Source organism: Tinamus guttatus, unplaced genomic scaffold (genome assembly GCF_059628265.1).
Source record: "Tinamus guttatus ecotype Peru unplaced genomic scaffold, ASM5962826v1 Tinamus_guttatus_pri_ptg000048l, whole genome shotgun sequence".
Taxonomy (NCBI): domain Eukaryota; kingdom Metazoa; phylum Chordata; class Aves; order Tinamiformes; family Tinamidae; genus Tinamus; species Tinamus guttatus.
This window is the reverse complement of record NW_028288582.1, coordinates 8,575,357-8,595,310: the sequence shown is the minus strand read 5'-3', so window position 1 is coordinate 8,595,310 and position 19,954 is coordinate 8,575,357. Positions and strand designations below refer to the sequence as shown.

At 38.7% G+C, this 19,954-nt stretch overlaps 1 protein-coding gene across 2 annotated transcripts in view; it reads right to left on the bottom strand.

Moving 5' to 3' along the window:
- Positions 1 to 1,010: 1,010 nt before the first annotated feature.
- Positions 1,011 to 19,954, bottom strand: part of BEGAIN (brain enriched guanylate kinase associated) — a 141,232-nt gene continuing 122,288 nt past the window's right edge. For both annotated transcript variants that reach the window (XM_088539650.1, XM_088539651.1), the window contains 3 exons: positions 8,570 to 8,677; positions 6,142 to 6,225; positions 1,011 to 3,108 (listed from right to left, as the gene is read on the bottom strand). In XM_088539650.1, coding sequence (XP_088395776.1) covers positions 1,744 to 3,108; positions 6,142 to 6,225; positions 8,570 to 8,677 — 1,557 coding nt within the window. In that variant the 3' untranslated portion in view covers positions 1,011 to 1,743. The remainder of the gene's footprint in view (positions 3,109 to 6,141; positions 6,226 to 8,569; positions 8,678 to 19,954) is intronic.

Genomic DNA, 19,954 nt, shown 5'->3' with positions numbered 1-19,954 from the left:
AATATTACATATAATTGCTGAAATACCAGTTTAGTGTTGAATAATAAATGATATCATAGAAAGATTGATCTGATACTGTTCTCTGGTTCAGTAAATATTGGGATTTATCATTCTGTAGTTTGCATATTTCTTAGGTAAGATAAAAGATAATTTTCACCTCTTGAATGCCCAAACTCTGCTGTTATTGAACAGAAAAAATAATGTTTTGTCTTAGCGATTGTCTAATTTTTTTTATGTTTCAATGAGTCAGCAGCAAGATTTTTTGTTTGTTTGTTTTCCCATCTGCTTTTTATCTAAGGGTTTTCAAGAGGAGATAATGACTTTTCTGGCTCTCCAAGTTTATTTACCGCAGGTTCAAGATTCTACTATAGAAACAATTGGCCACAGGGAATTTTATTCTGTGTAGTTTTTTTTTTTTTTTTTCATGAACTTCAGTGGAGTTTTGTGGCATGCTACCCAATGCAAGTAAGCATTGCAGCCCAGAAGCCCAAGGTAATAGCTTTTGCACTGAAGCAAGCCTCACATTTGCATTATGTTGCAGCTTAGTTGAGTGGTATTATTAGCTACCATTGATCCCCACGGTACTTCAACAGATCTCTGAAGAATTATTTCAGAACAGCCAACAAGTATTTGCACACATTAATAATGATCAGATTTTTGTACTGCACTAAATCTCTGGCCTTGTGTTTTAAGGTGCTTATGTGCGAATTGAGCAGTTCTGATGTACGGGTTCATAGTAGGATGATTTTGAGAAAATTTTCAGAAATATATGTCTTTGAGGATGTAATGAATATTAGATTGACCTTTTAGCTGTATCAGAACTGATTTATCTTCTGAAATAAGATAGAGATTGGAGCTAGATCGGATAGCTAATGTACAGAGGTGTTTTACCTTGCTTGGGCATCCCTTTTTCAAGTACTATGAACATTTTGCTAGACTGATGCTATACAGAACAACCCCATTCATACATATTGCCCAGGACATGTTTAAGAAAGAAAAAAATCAAAACATCTCCACTGGTGTCTTTTATTAAGTAATGCAAAATACAGTATTAATTATGACACTGCATGCATTTTAGACAATATAAATGCAAGCCTACAGAAAATATGTGACAAAGAAACCCTCAATTACTTTTGAGGTAGTATACAAGGGAAAAGAGGAAAGCAGAAACACAGTGGATTAAAAGAACAAAATATTAGTATCACTTTGTGCATACATTAGTCACTCATAAATACATTTGTATGAAATAAGATACAATTCCATTCTCATTAAAAAATATACTTCTTCAAATTCACCTTTCTTGTTTGTTCTGTTTTCACATGACATTTTTATGGTATTTTATCAGGTGGATTTATTTTTTTGTCACTGCCGTTATGATTCTACCCTTTTCCTCCAAGAGTTTAGGCACAGATGGCCTCATGCACAAAAATAAATAAGAAACCTGCTTGAAGGGAAAAGAATTCTGCTCAAATAGCTGAGGATAGTCTAATAAATATCATTTTGTTTATAAAAATATTTCAGGTTTACAAAAGAGGGGAGGGGACAGTCTCCCACGTGGAAAGGATGTCAAGTGAAAAGTGCTTTTAACTTTTTTGAAGAGATTTTTCTTTTAAACATACAGTACCATTATGAATATATATATTTTATAATAATCCTGTTTCCTAGAAGGTTATTGTTCACTAGAAGTATCAAATGCTGTTTGTTTCCTTTTGTGTGTTTTCTTATTGCAGTTTTGGAAGATGCCTAGTTTAGAAGGGTTCCATATAATTGTGCTTTTGTAAGGCTGTCCTTCCGAGTCAAACCAGTACTCCCAGTCCGTTGAAACTGCTGCTGTTTGCTGTGTATACCCGGATGGCTTCCTGGCTCCATGGAAGACTGGTGAACTTCTGATGCCTCCATTGAACTCTGATTGAGGGACTCGGCTGAGCTGTTGGGGCTCACGTCCACATATTCTCTTTTTAATACTGGACTACTCTCGATGTTTTTGCTACTGCATAACTGGACGGTGATCCTTTCACTTTTTTGGTCTCTTGATTCTTTTGTTTTGTAAGTGGACAGCTTGTCCTGTTTACAGCTAGTGCTGATGTCAATATTCAAGCCACTGTCTGTTCTCAGGAAGCAAGAATCCACAAGTCTGCTTTGGCAGATGTCATCTCCTTCTGAGCAGCTATCAGCTTTGTAAGTAGCATAGATGGGGCTTGATCGACTGTCTCCTTTCTTAATAGGGCTGCTGTAGTACTGCTCTGAAAAACTACAGGGTGATAGCCTGCCAGTGTTCCTGTAAGAGTATGCACCAATGTCCTCCACGCTCAACTGCCTCCATCGCCCAGGTAAGTCTTCTTCTGAGAGATGAGTGCTCCTGCACTCATTCCTCATTTTCTGGTTTGCTAGAGCCTGCTGGGGTGTTATGGCTGAGAAATGGAAAGGCTCGTTTGCATAAGGAGGCAGAGTCCTAGTGAAGGTGGGCGAGTTCTCGTTGTCATCAGCAAGCTCCATGTGCTGCACAGGTTTGGACTTGGCGAACCTGGGGCTCCCCTGGTGCTCATAACCTGCAGGTGACTTTCTCTCAAACAGTTCATCTCGGTAGATGGCTTGCTGCGAGGCCGTCAGTGTGTTGGCTTGGGCGTTCTCCTTTTCCTCAGATGTAACACTGAAGCTGGAATAGGAGCTGGATGTTGGTAAAGAGGTAATATACTCTGGGAAGGCTTCATGAGAGAAGCTGGAATGGAAACCATCCTCTTCTACAGTGCTGTCAGTGGAGTTCTGGGATCTGAGGAACCCCACGTCTTTCACCTGTGTGTCCACACTCTGCCTCCTCTCCCTCCTCCTCTCCTCAGGGCAGTAAAGGGCAGTATCGCTACAGTAGATGTCTGACTTGTACTGGGGCCTTTGTCCAAGTTTTCCAGAAGAGTCCTGAAAATTAAGATCCCTGGCAGATGGACTTGACAAATGTGAAGACAGACTGTTTGGATCAGGTTTTTCCAGTACTTTGGCAATGACGCAAGTGGGTATGGAATCGGCGTAAGAAGAGTGGCATAAGGGGACAGAAAGGCTGCACCCATGTTTTTCCAGGTGGATACTGACTCTTTCCTGAAAGTCAGATGGCAACTGTAATATAAACAGATGACAAAGGGGATAGGAGAAAAGAGTGCGTGTCAGTACTGGTGTCTGCTTGGGCTTACACAGTGTTGATGGATGAGTGCCATTTATAACATTACATTGCTCGCTGTATATGATTCTTGACTAGTGCGTTAATTCATTTAGCAATGGCTGCAATCTCTGTGCATTTCTGAAAATAAATGTAATCAAATGACTTTACTTAACATTTGGAAATTTTCATCAGCTTCCCCACATGGAAAATACTATGAAACCAAAAGGATTCCTTCCAAATTAATTCATATTCCTTAGGAGGGAAAAAACAAACCAACAACAACAAAAAGAAAACCCCCCAAAACTACAGAATGTAGTAAAGGCGGGTAGGAAAACATAACCTACAGAAACACTTTGCATACTGTATGTGCTTGTGGTTTCCAGCTGGAATATGAGTCTGCTCAGGTCTCTGCTAGCATGAGGAAGGGTCAGACTATTCCGTTGTTCTGCCTTTCTGCCAGTATCTCTTGCCTCCAACTAAGAGCCAAAGTGAGTTGACTCCTGTCCTTCACCATTGCATTTGATAGATATGCTATTTGAACAGGCTGGAATGTTGGTTTAACTGATGTTTGAAGCAGTGGTGCTGGTTGCAGTGCAAGAGGGGTGTTTTTCAGTGTTTTGGGGGAGAAGCAAATCAAAACAGCTGCCTTGCCACAGCGCTCAAATGTTGATCAAGAAAAAGCCTCTCAACATATTCTCTTCTGCCAGCAGCTACTGACTGCTTTTCTAGTTTCTTACTAAATTGACAGGAATACGAGCTAAGACCTGAACCTACCTTGCAATTCCTATGTCAGATTACCACAAATTATTCAAGTTTGCTGGGTATAAGAAATCATACGTATTTTGGAGAAAATTAGGATCAACTCTTGGACAGTGATTCCATCTGCTGTTTTGTTACATGGACCAGAAGACATTGATCAATTACAGTCATTGGTGTGGTTCAAAAGTCCTGTTGACCCAGTATGCTTACCTGTCAAATTTAATCTGACTTGCTTATTTCAAATTTTTGCCGACAATCAGACAGGGATATACCAGAGGACTGGATAAGAGCTGTCTCACAGTTTTTCTTGATGGAAATCAAAGAAATTCATGTTTGAGCTAATTTTGTTTAGCTAATTTTGTTTAGCTGTGAAATTTCCTTTAAATTCATTTTCATTTACTTTGATTCATTTTGGTTTACACTCTTAAGAATTTTCCCCTTGAATTCTTGACTGAACCAATTTACTCATGAGTAGATATTAAGTTTCTCTAATCTTCTTCACCGAAAAATGGGTGCTTACCATTTTACAGGATTGCTTGAGTTACAGTCCTAGCAATCATATCGCCTCCCTAAGTTTGTATTTCTAGGAGAGTGAAATCTTACAACTACTGAAGTTGTCTTCTCTCTTTCTTTTAGGCAAGAGAAACTTTCATGATAATTTGGATTAATCATTTTATTGTTAATTAGCTCGTACATCTTCCACTGGAAATAAGCAGTAAGATATTGCCAATCTGCTGGCAGACAGCAGTATTAGTCGTGGTAATAGAAATGCAACAAAGATTGAATAAGCAAGTTGCAAAATAGGACTGCTATTAATTGCTATAAAGGTGTGGAAAAGAAACACGAATCATTTAACCCGAAACCACTATGTATGGTAGCTGTTATTTTAACATCCCATTACATTGCCATTTGTTCTATTTTTTTTATGCATTATTCTGTGATTTAGATTATGAAATGTGTTTTTTTAAAAAAGAACACCTTTTTTTTTTTTTTTCTGACATAATGCTACATACTGGAATTATCCATGACAGCAATATCACTTTAGTAATATACAATCCATTGTCAAGCAGCATTTGTATTTGTAAGGACTTCATTGCCTGTGACAGTACATTCAGACTTGCTAAATTAATAAATGCTTGCAGTCAAGGGTGGAGGCTTTGCCTATTTGATTGACTGTATGACAGGCTGTGAGAAACAGTGGGGAGATCCCGATCTGTAATACCTTTTATTCTCCAAGTAGTTTCTGAGTATATTTAAGATCTTAATTCTTGCTAATGGATATGGTGCTTTCAGGTGTGAGTAATGTCGTGATTCCTAGACATGCATCGTTAATGAAAGTTAGTTATTAGGGAAAAAACAAAACAGGACTGAGATATTGGTTAATAGGAAGATCCATCTCAGTTCTGGGAAATAATGTCGCCATTTGACAGAACGGTGTTATCTACTCTTACTTACCACAACTGTTTAGTGCCATTAAGCAGTCTACTGGCTACGAGCTTATACATTTCATTGCTTTGTATTATCCTGTCACAGAATTGCCCTAAACTGGCAAGACAGATAAAGGAAATGCTTTAGTTTTAGTGACCTTCACCTTAGCAATTTATATCCGTAGGTGCTATTGCTTTGCACAGAGGTTTGCTCCCCAAAAGCTTTGTTCACTAAGGTAATATTTGCCTGTCTTTTTGTAGGAGTCTGTTTCTCAAACCAAGTTTCCTTGGAAGACATGCTTTATTAATTAAAGTTTACACCTTGGAAATCGTTCATCCAGTGCTTTGGTTGCTTTGGAAAGAATATGTTTTTTTGTCAGTCTATTTTAAAATGCAGGTTTGTGATTTAGTTGGACAGGAAAATAGCTTCAGGAAGAGAACTGATCAGATCAGCATCTTTGATGCCTGCAGTTGTCATCGTTCCCTAGCCCATATTGCCGTCTGGAATTCTCAGCACTTTGATTTTTGCTAAAACCCTTGTTTTTCAACACGATCAGTGGCTGATCTCTACCAAATAACAGAGTTTCTGACAAAAGGTGATACCAAGTTCCATCATGAGCTGAGATGTTGTTAACAGCTCCCTCAGCCACGTAGGAGAACAACAGCTATACAACCGCCCTCCTGCTCTTGCTTGATATGGTGGGGAAAGCAAAGCCTTAAGGGCAAACAAGTTCTGGATATATGTAGGATAGCTTGTTTTCCAAGAAACATTTGTTCCTTTAAAGAATTATCAAGTTACATTACCTCAGAAAGCTTATGTGCCCTGTCGTAGTTCTTGCTGCACTGGAGCAACTGAGCAGCTAAATTGCAGTCCTTCCTATAGAGCTCCTAAAAATTAAAAATAACAAAAAAAAAAAATTGTTTTGTAAAGTTTACCTCTAGTCTGTGGCTTTTGGCCTTTCTCCCATTCCTGGGCAATCTTTTAAAAAAGTGAATTTAGGGAGGCTTAGAGCATTCTTGAACTTTAAAATTCATTAAGATTTTTCTGTTCCCTACATGGTCTGGGGATTTTTGCCACTTGGCTGTGTAAGAGTAGATAAACAAAAGTACCAGACAGAAAATGTTGAGAGCTGGTACTTTGTGGCATTAATTTGCATTTCATAAGACAGATACTTACCATTAGGAACTGGACTTTATTCCATTAACATTCATGGAACTATGAAGGTTAAAATAAACACGTACTTTTTAGCAAAAAGGAAATTCAATATCAAACAATATTTACTGAATACCACCTGGATCAGCATGAAGATACTACACTAGAAAATTCTGCAGTAGTCTCATGAGACTGTGTGAGAGATTCATTGCAGACATATTTTGTATTTTTTAAATATCCTCTGCCTCTTTATGAAATTTTTTGATGATTCTTTGCTCCTCATATTTTGCAGAAGGTAACTCTGTGCATATTAAATTTCACTGTGAATATTTGATACTGCAGAAAAGGATATTTTTACTGGGTAGGAAATCATCATGAGAGTTTCACACAGGGAAAAAGAGAATTTAAAACAGGCTGGTTGTACTATTTTTATACTGAATGGCTGCCACAGCCTATTTAATGGGAAAACTCAGTACAGAATTTTGCCCTCAACTCCATACTTCATCTTAATTTAATTTGACACTGCATCCTCCAATCACTATCTCTGATGTTTTGGAGGTAAGAACTGTGTTGCTTCTCTTGATCAAGATACCATTAACAAAAATAAAATTGGCTTTAGAAGCTAGTTTTATAAGTGAACATAAATGAGACGCACAAAGCACAAAAATACTATGGGCAGTAGGCTGTGTTCAGCTGTAAACATTATAAATGTTTGCAGAGAGAAGAATGTTGAACAGTGAAATGGTTGGATTTTTGCACCTGCTGCTAATGTTATTTCATTGCATGAAGATTTTAAATGGTTCAATTTTACCTTTAAAAAGCGATAAATTGTGTGTCAAAAGGAAAGGAGGAAATTTGTCTGTTTTGAAATACCATTTTAAAGGTGTTTTGTAATAACAGGCTCAAAAAAATGCTCCTAGGATTGTTTTGCTGTCAGGCATGTGAGAAGCAAATGTATATTTCTTATGGTCATTAGGTGATTTCTATCTTCATATCCAAGAGCTTTATATATGCATCTTTCTGCCTTAATTGTGGTGAGGGAAATATATTTCGTTCATGTAAATCTTGAATTTTATTTTGGTACATGCTATCTTTGTTTTGGAAAGCAGATGCCAGTAGTAGAAATCCAAGTGTTCGACTTAAAACCTCTGGCATGTGCATGTGATTTGGGCATGTTACACACACGCTGTGCACTTAATATAGCACTGCACAATGCATAGCACAGGCAAGTATTGCAAATCTCTCCTGGCGTTACTAGGCACACAAGAGTGAAACCATTCCCCAAACTACGCCTGTCTTTAAAAGCTGTGAGGTTCTGTTTCTGTGAAGTGGTTGTCATGGAGAGGGCAAAAAAAGCATTTCTCACACTTTATTTTTAGCAGCTTTAAAAATTACTACAAAAAGAAACCTACATGCAGGTTAAATGTGCCTCATGTGCTTTGTCCACAGCATTGCTGGGGCATGCCATGTGCCTACAGTGAATTTTTGTCCTTTGCAAAGAATATTCCCTATTTCATTCCATGCAAAGATAGACAAAGGATTACATATGAACTCCAGCTGGGGAAAAACCCAGCTCCTGCTCCCTTCAATAGCCTGAGTGAGCAGGTTGGGTCAGTTCTGCCCTCTCCTGAAAACCCCTTGCCCAGGAGCAAATCCTGGAGGACTGGATGAGCTGCGGGAAGCAGGGCTCTGCTCTGGGTTTATACTCCTCATTTCGTATCCTTCCTTCTTGACTGCACCTACTGCTTAGCTCTGAGCATGGGCTTCTGTCAGTCTGTTCTGCCTATGGAAAATTCAATGGGGGGATATCACTGTTTCATAGAACACTTTTTTTCTTGTTAATTTTAGATTAGACATAAGGAGGAAAAAGAGAATGAATAAAACGTCTCACCCCAACCCCCCGATTAAAGGAGAGCTGAAATTCCAGACTGAGGGGAAACATCAGACATAACTTAATGGCAGAGATGGCAGTTTATCTTTTATGCAAACAATAAGAAATTATTCTAATTAGAAGGGAAGTGCATGACCTAATTTATTTCTGAGGATAACCTTAAGACGTATTCATGATTAAATACTTACATTGTCTTCTGACAACTTATCTATTGTCACCTTGGCCTCTATTAAGTGATTATTGAGTGCTATTATTTCATGGCTCAAAGCCCGCTTTTCCTCTTCATAATGTTGACCCTGTGTAGAAAATGAAGGAAGTCAGTACTATTTCTACTGTGAAAATATTACAGGAAAAATGTGCAAAGCTTGATGTCATTCTCAAACCCAGAGAAAAACACCACAAATCAATATTTCTTTTTTTTTCCTGTTTTTTGCTGTTTTCACTCAGCAGGCAAGGCAATGTATTTAGAAAATGCGGAGGTCAAATGGAGCTCACATTTAGCAACTTACTCAAAAAGCTCTAGCTAGCATGTAAAAAAAATTGTATTGAAGCGCAGCTATTCCTCATTTGTTGCAGGATAGGATTTTGAACCTGGAAGGGACTTGGGCTACTTCTGCTACAAGAATGTTCAATTACGCCAATAGTTCCCATTTTCATTAGAGACAAAGAACAATATTTAACAAGGAAAGCGGTGATGCCTGAGACCATTTCTTTTAGCTGTTGTCCGTGCTGGCTGCTTAGAAGCCCCAGATGAGGTTGTTCATTACTCAAGATGAATATTTGCCTGATTGCAGGGTTAATGTGTGTTAGCAGAATGTGACCCACTGTGAGAAAACAGGAAAATAACCTGATTCAAAACATCTTTCCGCTCACTAATTTAATCTTGTTTTACCAGTAGGCTGTAACTCTTTATTATAAATGCAAAGAAATCAGCAGGAAAAGTAATGAGCCATTGGCCCTTCCCATTTTTATTTTGCAGTGTTTTTTGTCCACCACATACACCAAAAGAAAATATTTTTGCAATGATCCTTTATAACCCTGCCTCCAGGCTGACATTAGTATTAGGAAGTGCATGTGTGTGGTGGCAGCATCTGAATGCACGAGCTGAGATCAAGACACCTTCGTTGTGCTCAGTGCTGTACAAGACCAGAATGAAAGGGCTTCTGCCACCTGCCCCTTTGTTTTTCTGCCAGCAAAGGCATTTTTCAGTAAGCAGCATTGCAAATGAAAAGCCAAAGTAGGGTAAGCCCTACCATAGGTCTATTTTATTTTGCAAACTTATTCCTGCAACAAGTTCACAATCCCCCTTTCCAGTCTAGAAATGATAATTTGTGAAGGATCTTCAGCAGGCTGATCATATTAGCAGCTGAAACTTCCCAAAAACCCTGCTGTCAGGGTCACAGAGAAATGTTTCTTGGTGTTGTCTGTTAATTGACAGCAATAGGAATTGTACGTCTTGAAGTCCGAACAAGTATCAGGGTTAATTTTCCATCTGAAAAGCACCAATCTACATACACTAGAAGTGGCAACTCGTAGCCTAAGTTGCTGTTTAAAGAAAAACACATTCTAAAATGGAATACGCTACCCCCAGCTTGCTTTGTAGCATGGATATAATTAAAGTGTCCGGCCTGGCCCTATCTTGATATCAGGTTTTCTCTAGGCTGGTGTCTCCCTGCTGCTCAAAGGATGATGCCTCCTGAGGCCCAGCTGTGGCTGGAGGAGGTCTGGGCTCTGGGCCTCTCCTGACTTGGCCCTCATCACTCGGGTTGCCGGTGACCCTGCTAGCTGCTTGGAGACTGTGCTATGGAAAGCTGAAATGTAGTTTTGAAAAGCACCTTGGGACTGAAGGAGTTCCAACCTTTTAACAGGGTGTAGAATCTAAGCAGCTATGTTTTTTAATTAGGTAGATCGACATGGATATATATGAGGCCCTTAACTCTCATTGATTTTAATGGGCACTAAGCAGCTAGGCACTTTGTAATCCTCCTGGACATCTGTGCTCTTCTAGAAATCTGTCTCCTCTGAGAGTATGACTGAAGATTACGTTTTCAAAGGTATTTAGCTGTGTAATGAGGTAGACAAGTGCTATATTGGTATCTCCAACCACCTAAATACTTGGGAAAAAAATCTGTCCTTTCAGCTTTCTAAGTCACTTCATGCTTTTGAAGGATTCAGGTCTACTGTGTACAAACTTAAACTTCCAAATAACTGTTTTGAGAGTTTTATCAAGCCTTGTATGACAAGCTGCAGTTAGCGCCAGCGCAGCTGGTTTGTCACACTCCCCTTTGCCTTAAGTTGTGATTTCAACAACTGCTGCTCATGTGTATAACTAAACTGAACTTAGTTCAGTATATTTTGAAGTTCAGGAGAGTTTGTCTGATGTGGTATTTATAGACTTCAGTGTGGAGTAGAACCTTTAAAAGGGCAGCAGATCCAGGCTTAGGAAGCAGTACCTTCTGTTGTATTGCTAAATCTGACTTAATTATGGTTTCATTTTATTTCAGTTACTTATAGGTTTGGAGGTGACATTGTCCAGACTTGGTGTCTGCCCAAAAATGATTAAAAAAGTTGTTCAACTCTCAGATTCACCTTGATTCAAATTTATCTTTCCTGGATCAGTTGGTAGGTGAGAAGTTCACAGCCTTGGCAGCAGTGCTGTGGCCGAGAGGGCTAGAGAAGGAAAAGTCAGTTCCCTTTGCCTCTGCATGTAGACATTCTTCTCTCGAAATCATCATCAGTGACATGAGCTGAATGTGTCCTCAACTGTGGCAAAAACAGGACAGCTGCAGGGTGAACAGGGCACTGAAAAGTTTCAGTATATTGATTGTGTGTATAACGTGTTCAGGCCTTTTGCCAGCTTATGGCACAGTGGTGGAAACAAGATGACAGAGGTTTAACCATTTAATCCTTGGAGGAAATAGTGCCCTTGGCAAAAATGGTGCAAGTAGTTCTTGATCACTGCATTAAAAGAGTTGCTGGTTACTTGGGATTGCAACTTTGAGCTCTCTGGTTGCTGACTGACAATCATGTTGCTGGAGTCGGTTAACGCTGATGGAAAGGAGGACAAGAGTTACGATACCAATGCCTCATTTGAGAGCTACAAAAGGCTTATTTATAACCACTCACTAAAGGCCTTTTTATTTATTTATTTATTTATTCCTATTTAAAGCTGTTCCCAGCTTTGTGATGCTTGGTTCTTCCATGAGTCCATGATCCGCTCCTTTAGGCATCGCTTACTGTTCTGCAGGTCTAACAACCTAACTCGCAAAGTTAACAGATTAAGTTAATTGGATTAGTGGTATGTTAATAGCTTGCTGAGGACTCCTGAAGCCTAGTCCAAAATGCCACAGCTGTAGGGTGCAAAGGGCTGAGTTGCTGGGTGAACTTTGTTCAGAAATTTTTGTTGAATTGTGTTTCATATAATATGTAAAACAAACAAACAAACAAAACGCAACCAACCAACCAAACAAAAAAACAAAGAAAACCAAGATGGGACTTTTAAAGCACTTGCTATAATCTAGTCTCTGAATGTTTTATCACACCTGTGGCAAAAGTAGGGTGAAAATTTTATCAAACTCTTAAATTCTCACAAAAGAAGGGATAAAACATGTGTTGGAATGTAACAAAAGCTGGATGAATGCATCCTCATGAGGTTTTCCTTGTGGGACAGTGAAGGCTCCTACTCTAGTCCTTTGTCATGCATCAGTCTAAAAATTGTTTGTCCCTGTGGTAGCAGTTTAATCCCCCCATATAATGACTCCAGCAGTTAGAGAGCATCCTTCTGTAAAAGTCAAGGCTGCTTGCTGGCTTCTCTGTTGTCCTAAGGGAGCTCTGAGATGTGTACAGACCTTTTGAAACCAATCTCAATTTTGCAAATAAGCCGTGCTGGCCTGTGGAAATGTCAGATTTACTTTGCCATGTTTGAAAAGGGCATTATTGTTCTTGATGTTCCTGTAAGAGGCTTTTCAATGCTACCATGATAATAATACAGTGAGAACAGTGGCCACTGAGGCAGGCCAGCAGCATTCCTCTGGAAATCTCTCGTAATAAGTAGAACTTCAATGACAGAGAAAGAGAGAGGACATGGTTAGAAATGCCACTGAAGTGGCATTTTTATCTCATCCTGAATGCTGGGGCACAGGTTTATTGTAATGCTTACTCCCATGGGATACAACAGAGCTCTGCTCCTTTGTTTCTTGACTGCTGGGCATTTCCAAGAGGAAGAAAATTCCCTGCTGCTTTGGACCAATATAACACTATTAGTGCATTTCTCACAGAACCCAAGTCTTACTAATATAAAATATTAGAACTAATTAGTACTAATATATTAAATAGTAGTAGGTGCTGTAAGACATTTGTGAACCAACTACAGTGCATTTACTGTTGCCCTGTGGACTACAGTTGGGGAACAATTGCTCCTGGGGATTCCTTTTCAAAACAAAATCTGTATGTTTTATAATGATCTTTTATAATGATCTTGAAATCATCCTATACCCTTACCACCCCTTCCCCCCACCCAAAAAAAAAAAGGGGGGGATAAAATTTGTTCTGTAACAAGCTATGGCCACCACACCTGACTCAACTACTGTGGCTACAGCTATTTACAGCTCTTGGGACTGTTATGATATTTGTATTTTAATATTTTTTTTAAATTAAATAGTTGGTTACTAGCAAATACTGACATTGCTATAGAAGCAGATGCTTTCTATTGTCATGCAAAAAAAAAGTTTTAATATGTAATTAGTATATTTTAGATTCTAATAAAATACGGAATAAATATGCATTGTGTATGGCATAAGTTCACTCATGTTTCTCCCTGGTATACTCCCAAGACTTCAAAGACTCCAGTTTAGACTTGGTACATATATGTCTTGTGGAGTCAGTGGAGCAGCATCTCATTATCACTGATCTTTACACTAATAATGAAGGATGAGAGAATATCTATCACAAAGAAAGAACACCTGGCTGCTCTGTGCAATCTCAGTGATTGTTCAGTGACAATATTTCAATACTGAGGGAGGATAAATTTGTTTTATAGCATCTGTCAGCACGTTTCACACCATGGTGAGCTAAAGATGAAGGCAGTCATCGCTTGGAGAATTGAAAGCTGGGAGAGTACATCATATTCTCCCCTCCTGAGGTGGAAACCTCTCACTGCAGCAGAGAGCAGTAGTGTAGCTTAGTTCAAGCTTGCGTGCTCTCTCATTCCCGTCCAGGTGTGTTATGATCTTTGAGCAAGGCACTATTTTGAAATATGGGGTGTGAAACAAGGGATCTCTTTGCTTGCCAGGGTTTGTGTGGGATGAGGAGACCAGGGGCATATCCTGCAATGTAAACAAAACAAGAAAACTTGTGATGGCAATAAAACCTTTTCTTCTATTGTAGCTCTTTAAGTTAACAGCTGTTCTATTTACAATACTTCCCCACAGACCACATATGTAACATATGTTTAGCAGTTGGCTCATAAAAAGGCAAAATATGGTTTAGATTTGCAGATATTACTGGGTATTCTGTGCAGTAATTCATTATTTTAAGTATTACTATGTGCTGGTTTCTGCTTTGCAGTTCTTTACATTATTATGACATTTTCAAAAAGCTCTGCTATTTATTTCTGTGTGCATGTTTATGGATGTTTTGAAGCTATGTGAGTTAGGGGCCTAGATATCCATAGTTAGGCTTACGCTCACAGGCACCCATGGGCAGAAACTGTAATAAAAGCACAATGAACTGACAGGATGAAAATAAAAACAAGGAGAGACACTTCAATAAATAATGAAACTGTGCCATTTGATACCAGCTTGACATGATCCTTGGAGAGCAGGGGTTGGTGCTGATCATTGCTTGACAGTGCCATACAATAGGCATTGTGGTTTTGGTTTTACTTCTTTAACCACTTTGTTTTGGTTTTACAGCAAAATAGGTATCTAAAGGAGATATTCACTTAGAAACTCATTGAATCCACAAGTCTGTTTAAGAATGCATATCTTTACAGGCAGCTAGAGAGAAAGAACCAAGCATTCTACTAATTTATTAGGTAATTCTTTGTCAAGTTACAAACAAAATTACAGGATTCTGTAGGGACTTATGCACAGTCTGTGGCAGCATCCTGATTGCACTTTATGATTTACTGCTGCCTCATCTTGGCTTCCCACTGCAGATATCCCCATGACACTCATCCTTGTCTTAACACCTCTTCATAATGTTAATAAAGCCTGGCTTTCAGGAACACCATTACATTATGGTAAGAAGTAATGACTAATTCATTGTATTTATTCTGTGGTTTATTAGATATTTATTTAAAGTAATTTTCTGTTTCCAAGCTCCCAAGCCCACAGACAAGGCTGCAGCCTTCAGAGAGAAATGTATGCCATTAAGGTTTTTAAAACACTGCCTATTCTGGGAGGGTCAGAAAAGATATGAAGTTGATGTATCTTGTGCCTGGGGCCTTATACATTGCAGAAACCTCTGTCATGTTGGAGTTATTCCACTTAAAGAAGACAGTGGCAAGAACATTATTCCAACATGACAGACCTTTCATATAACGGACAGATGGGAAAAGGGAAATGTCAGCTATATGGGGTTTTGTGGGAAATAGACTTGATTGTCTCTCACTGTCATGGCTTAATTTTTCTGTTTTTCTGATTTTAACTAGAAGCTCATCAAAATAATTAGACTTATATGAGTATAGTAAAATGAATGAAATAGAGATTTCAGTTGAGCTATGGGTAGGTAGTGATTCTTTTTCTTTGTCATGTTTTTTTCTTACATGAATGGATAGAAATGGTGAAGTTCTATTATCCAGACCACACAAAGTGGACTCCTCGGGTTTGCAGCTTGAATCTGTTGATCTAGTGACTGATCATTTGATGTTCAAACTTTCCAGCCACACAGACTGTGGAGAATGAGAAATTACGAGAAAGAGTATAGTGTTTAGACTCTCTTAAATAGACTGGGAAGAGAAAGATGCATTCATTTCTCTGGATCAAGACGTAGCCTAGGAAGGAAAGCATGAAATTCTAAATTTTGGAAACTTGTATTAATTCATATTAATTGCAGATGGTGTTAATATGCACCAACATTCTAATTAGAGTTGACTGCAAAAGCCAGAGCAATCTCCTAACTAAGCTAAACAAAACTAAATCTAGACTGTTTGCAATATTTGACTCTTTAATACTTTGTTCTGCTCTAAGAACTTTTGAATTCACATTTCCTGCCACCTTAGGCATCTTTTCTTGATAATTAGGTAGGTAAAAGTAAAATGAAAATCCCTTCCCCCTATAATTGTTGTCTTAAAATAGCTATTTAGCTAGGGGTTCTCTCTTGGGAATTAAGATTATTTCTCTCAGAAAAGTTTGATCTGACTGATCTCACTCCTGTGCTACGGCTGATTTTTTCCTCCCTAAACTTGTACTTGAACTCAAGCCTGCAAGACCTGTTGTTGTAGTAAAGACCCCAGGCCAAGCATGGCTGCTAGCCCATGGCTCCTCTTTGCTCTGAATGGCATCACAGTCTTGGTCTTATTGCTGTATTATTGTTATACTGTGTTATTGCTGTATTATTTTTTACCTTCCTTTTGTTGAAACGTATTGTTATAGACACGTCCATCTTCAGAGCGCATCTGTCTTTATATTCTGCTGTCTCATCTCCTAAATGTATTTAGTATACACTGAAACATCAGATGGGGTATTGATTGGAAGGATTTGACAAGAAGGTGAAAAATTCAGAAGTGTAGTACAGGCAGCAGACAATAATGCATTTTCTGTGTGAATTAGCTCCTCCAGTTTTATTTAAAAAAATCTATTATTCATTTTAAATCTCATGTTGGATAATACTGGTTAAGGTTTTGAAGTTTTTTTTTTTTCAATCTACCCAAGCTCCTTGAGAACACTGTGAGGAAAATCCCCATAAGCTATTTTTCAAGGCTGAGCAGAATTTCTTTAAATTAAGATGCTATGTTCGAATATCCAGCCCCTCAGACCCTGCTAAACATAGCATCTTTTTGGCAGCATCCCAATCCAAACTGCCAGACCCAAGTATAATGGCTATATTAAATAACTAGTGTAGAAAAAATGTCTAAAGAAGAAAAGAATCATTATGTAAATTGCTTGAACAAAGAAAGAATTTTGCTACCATTCTAGTTCAGCTTTCTGTGACGTTATTTTGGGGGTTGTTGTGCTCTTTGTGGGGATAAATCTGTGGAATGGCTGAGAAATTGTGGATGAAGGGAAAGACCAGAACATGTCAGAGAACCAAAGTAAGGTTTGCTGCATCATTATGGTCATGTGAGACAGGCAAATTTTATCTTCTTTTCAAGGCCATTGTTTTTGCTGACTGCTATTTTGGGAACAAATTCTATTCCTCACAAAGAGAGCCTGCAGAATGGATTGTTTAATAGATTAAGCTTTACTATAAAGGAAGGAAGTACAACATTTCTTCTCCATCTGACTTCTGGGATCACATCCAAAGAAAAAATATGAATAGATTTTATGAAAGGATTTGCTTCTGCAAGGAGGCAGGGAACTCGTGGCTTTGTATTCTTTACATTGCTTCTCATGGTGGTTACTTGAACTGTTGTCTCTAGACTTTGGGTAAATGAGAGATTGCCGGGTTGGGTCAAAAGAAACATAATACTTCTGTTTCAAAAGGGAATGATATGTTTTGATTGTTTTACCTAAATCAATTCTACTGTGCTCTGTGCCATTTCAGAGCTATGCTAGGTATTTGTTTGTCTCCTTAGCTCTGGTGCATTATACTGTAACTCCACTGTCCTTTTCTAAATCAGAAATAGTATAAGAGGTCTTTATTGCCATACCACAATTTGCTGCCCCATCAGTTGTGCTCATACAACTCTTCATGGCCTTGCTGAAAATCAGACTGGTAAAAAATAACCTTTGAAAATAGATTTTGTTTTGGAAAAAGCTTTTTTCTTTCTTTCCTTTCTTTTCTTTTCTTTTTCTTTTTTTTTTAAGCTGTCTTTGCCATTGAGAAAAGTTTGCATGGAGTCACCCCAGCCCACAGTGGGAATATTTTCATGTAGTACCTCAAAAATCAATTGTTTTCTTTTCGCCTAGAGCGTTGCAAAACTTTGAACACCATGACTTCTTGTTACCATTTATCATAACTATTTACACAACTCCTATTAATATTAAGTCTCAAAGGTATAATTTTTGCAGTAGCTAAATATTAATATCCCCTTTGGGAGAGGCTAGGGCAGGTCTTCCCTTACTTAATAGTCTAGAGCAGCGTTAAGTCTAAGCCAGCCACCTTTCAGCTTTCAATCAGTAAACAGGTTTCTTCCCGAGTTTCCTCATCAGAGAGTGGTTGTTTAAGAACTGTCAGAGGAACAGCTGTCCCACAGGGACTGTTTCTATCTGCTGGCTGCTGGAGATGTTGAGGGTAAAAACGCTTTCAGTGTTTACATGCTAAGCAGGCATCTAACGTTCAGAGACTGAATATGAGGCAAAATGAATCTCACTTTGAGTTACTTGCTCAGTGCCATACAAATCATTTTTGTGTGGTTCTGCAGCTAGCGAATAGGTGAGAAAATGTCCAGCAGGTTGACTGGAAGTGACCTGTTGGGTATTGGTTTTGACCGAAAGACCATAAGAAATAGAAAATGTGCCGCTCCCCTTGATAACGAGGGACACACGCAAACACATGGCTCTTCTCCATTTGACTTGATATGGTTTCTGAGTGTGGTTATTGCTCTTGTTTCGACTGATTAAAAGCCTGTCTGATATTTAGTGTATTTTTCATGTGAAGGCATTTGTACAAAACAGTCCATTTTTCTTTGTCACGTTGAACTGAGCTTTGTGGGTCTCTTGCTGTGATGAGATTCTTTAGTTCTTTTTCTGATTTTTCACTTGTCAGTCAGCATTAGTGATTTTCAGCAACCTTTTGTAAAAACGTAAATATCAGAATTTCATGCAATATCCTAAAACTGGATTCTCCCTTGTCTGAAACTTGGTAAGAATCATCATTCTACTCTATTCACTTTTTCCATAATTTCCAATGTTACAAACATTACATTTGTTGTCTTTGTCATGGTAGCAGGCTAGGACCTCATGTTGAACTGTTCAGACTGTTTGACTTCCACAGACCCCAACCTTTCCCACTCTGTAGGTGGGAAATGGTATTTTGATTGAATGGGCATGATTATTAGAGGATCCAGGTAAATTTGACTGATTTACTTATTATTTAGGAATGTCAGTAATCCTTTTTAGCTAATTTTGTCGGCAATAATATATTTGCATTTGGGATTCTGTTAAAGGTGTTGATTTATGCTAAGAACAGAACAAACCACGGGGCTGACTTCCTCCCAGATTTTTTTTTTTTTAGGATTGCTTTTAATAATTTTTAAACTCATTTACTAATTGCTTTGGGTATGAACCTTTGCTAATTCTTAATCAAAATGCTATGAAGTGGTATTTCTCATGTCCTATGAAAGTCCCAGCATATTTACATGATTGCTGTTGCTAAAGAAAGATGGTGAATTATTTAAGAATTCTTCATAAAACTCTTTTGACTTCCATTATTTATATTCCTGTGATTCACTTTTTTCAGTAGCTGAACCTCTTAAACTGCCACTTTGTCTCGTACATCCTCTATTTACCCTGTTATATGCTTGACCTTTTGAATATTGGCATGAATAAGTATTTTTTTCAACCTCTTAAAATTATCCCAACATTCAGGGACTTGCTCAAATATCAGCTTGACAAGTTAATATGTATTTTTACTTTCCCTTGGAATAAAAAGCTGGGGATCTTCTCAGCCAGTTCTTCCGGGACTCTTAGGTGGGAGCCTGTACAGGCTGTCATTTCCACAAAACCACAGAATAATTGGGTTTGCAAGGGACCTCTGGGCCATCTGCTCCAACCTCACTGCTCAGGGCAAGGTCACCTAGACTAAGTTGACCAGGACTGTGTCCAGTCAGGTTTTAAAGATCTCTAAGTCTGGACTCCAGTTGTGGTCTCATGAGTACTAAGCAGAGAGGAAGGATCACCTTCCTCCACCATCTCTTCCTAAAGCACCCCAGGATACCATTGCCGCAAAGATACTCTGCTGTCCCCTGCTCTACTTGTTGCCCACTCCCAGGTCCTTCTCTGCATGCAGGACTTTGCACTTTATTAAACTTCAGGAGATTTCTCTCCGGCCATTTCTCCAGCTTGTTGAGGTCCCTCTGAATAGCAGTGCAACCATCTAGGGTATGGGTCACTTTGACCTTCAGTCAAAGTATGCCTCCAGTCCCATCATCAAGGTCACTAATGAAGACCTCAGTATCCACACCTGGGGGATCAATATCAAAATCAAACTTTTTTTCACTATTCCCTAAGACATATTTCTCAACATTTTGTTTGGCTTTTGTTGAACTAGGAAGTTGAATCACAACCAATAATAATTGATTGGCAAAGGGTGGCATGGACAGCTCTGCCTCTTGCTAAGAATACAACTGTTGAGTGAAGAGGTCCCTGGCCCGTGTGTAGCAAAGCAAGGGTCTAAAATTGCCCTGAAGCCCCAGTGTGGCAGAACCAGATGCTTCCCTGCACAGGCATTGAAAGCTCCAGGCAATCTGT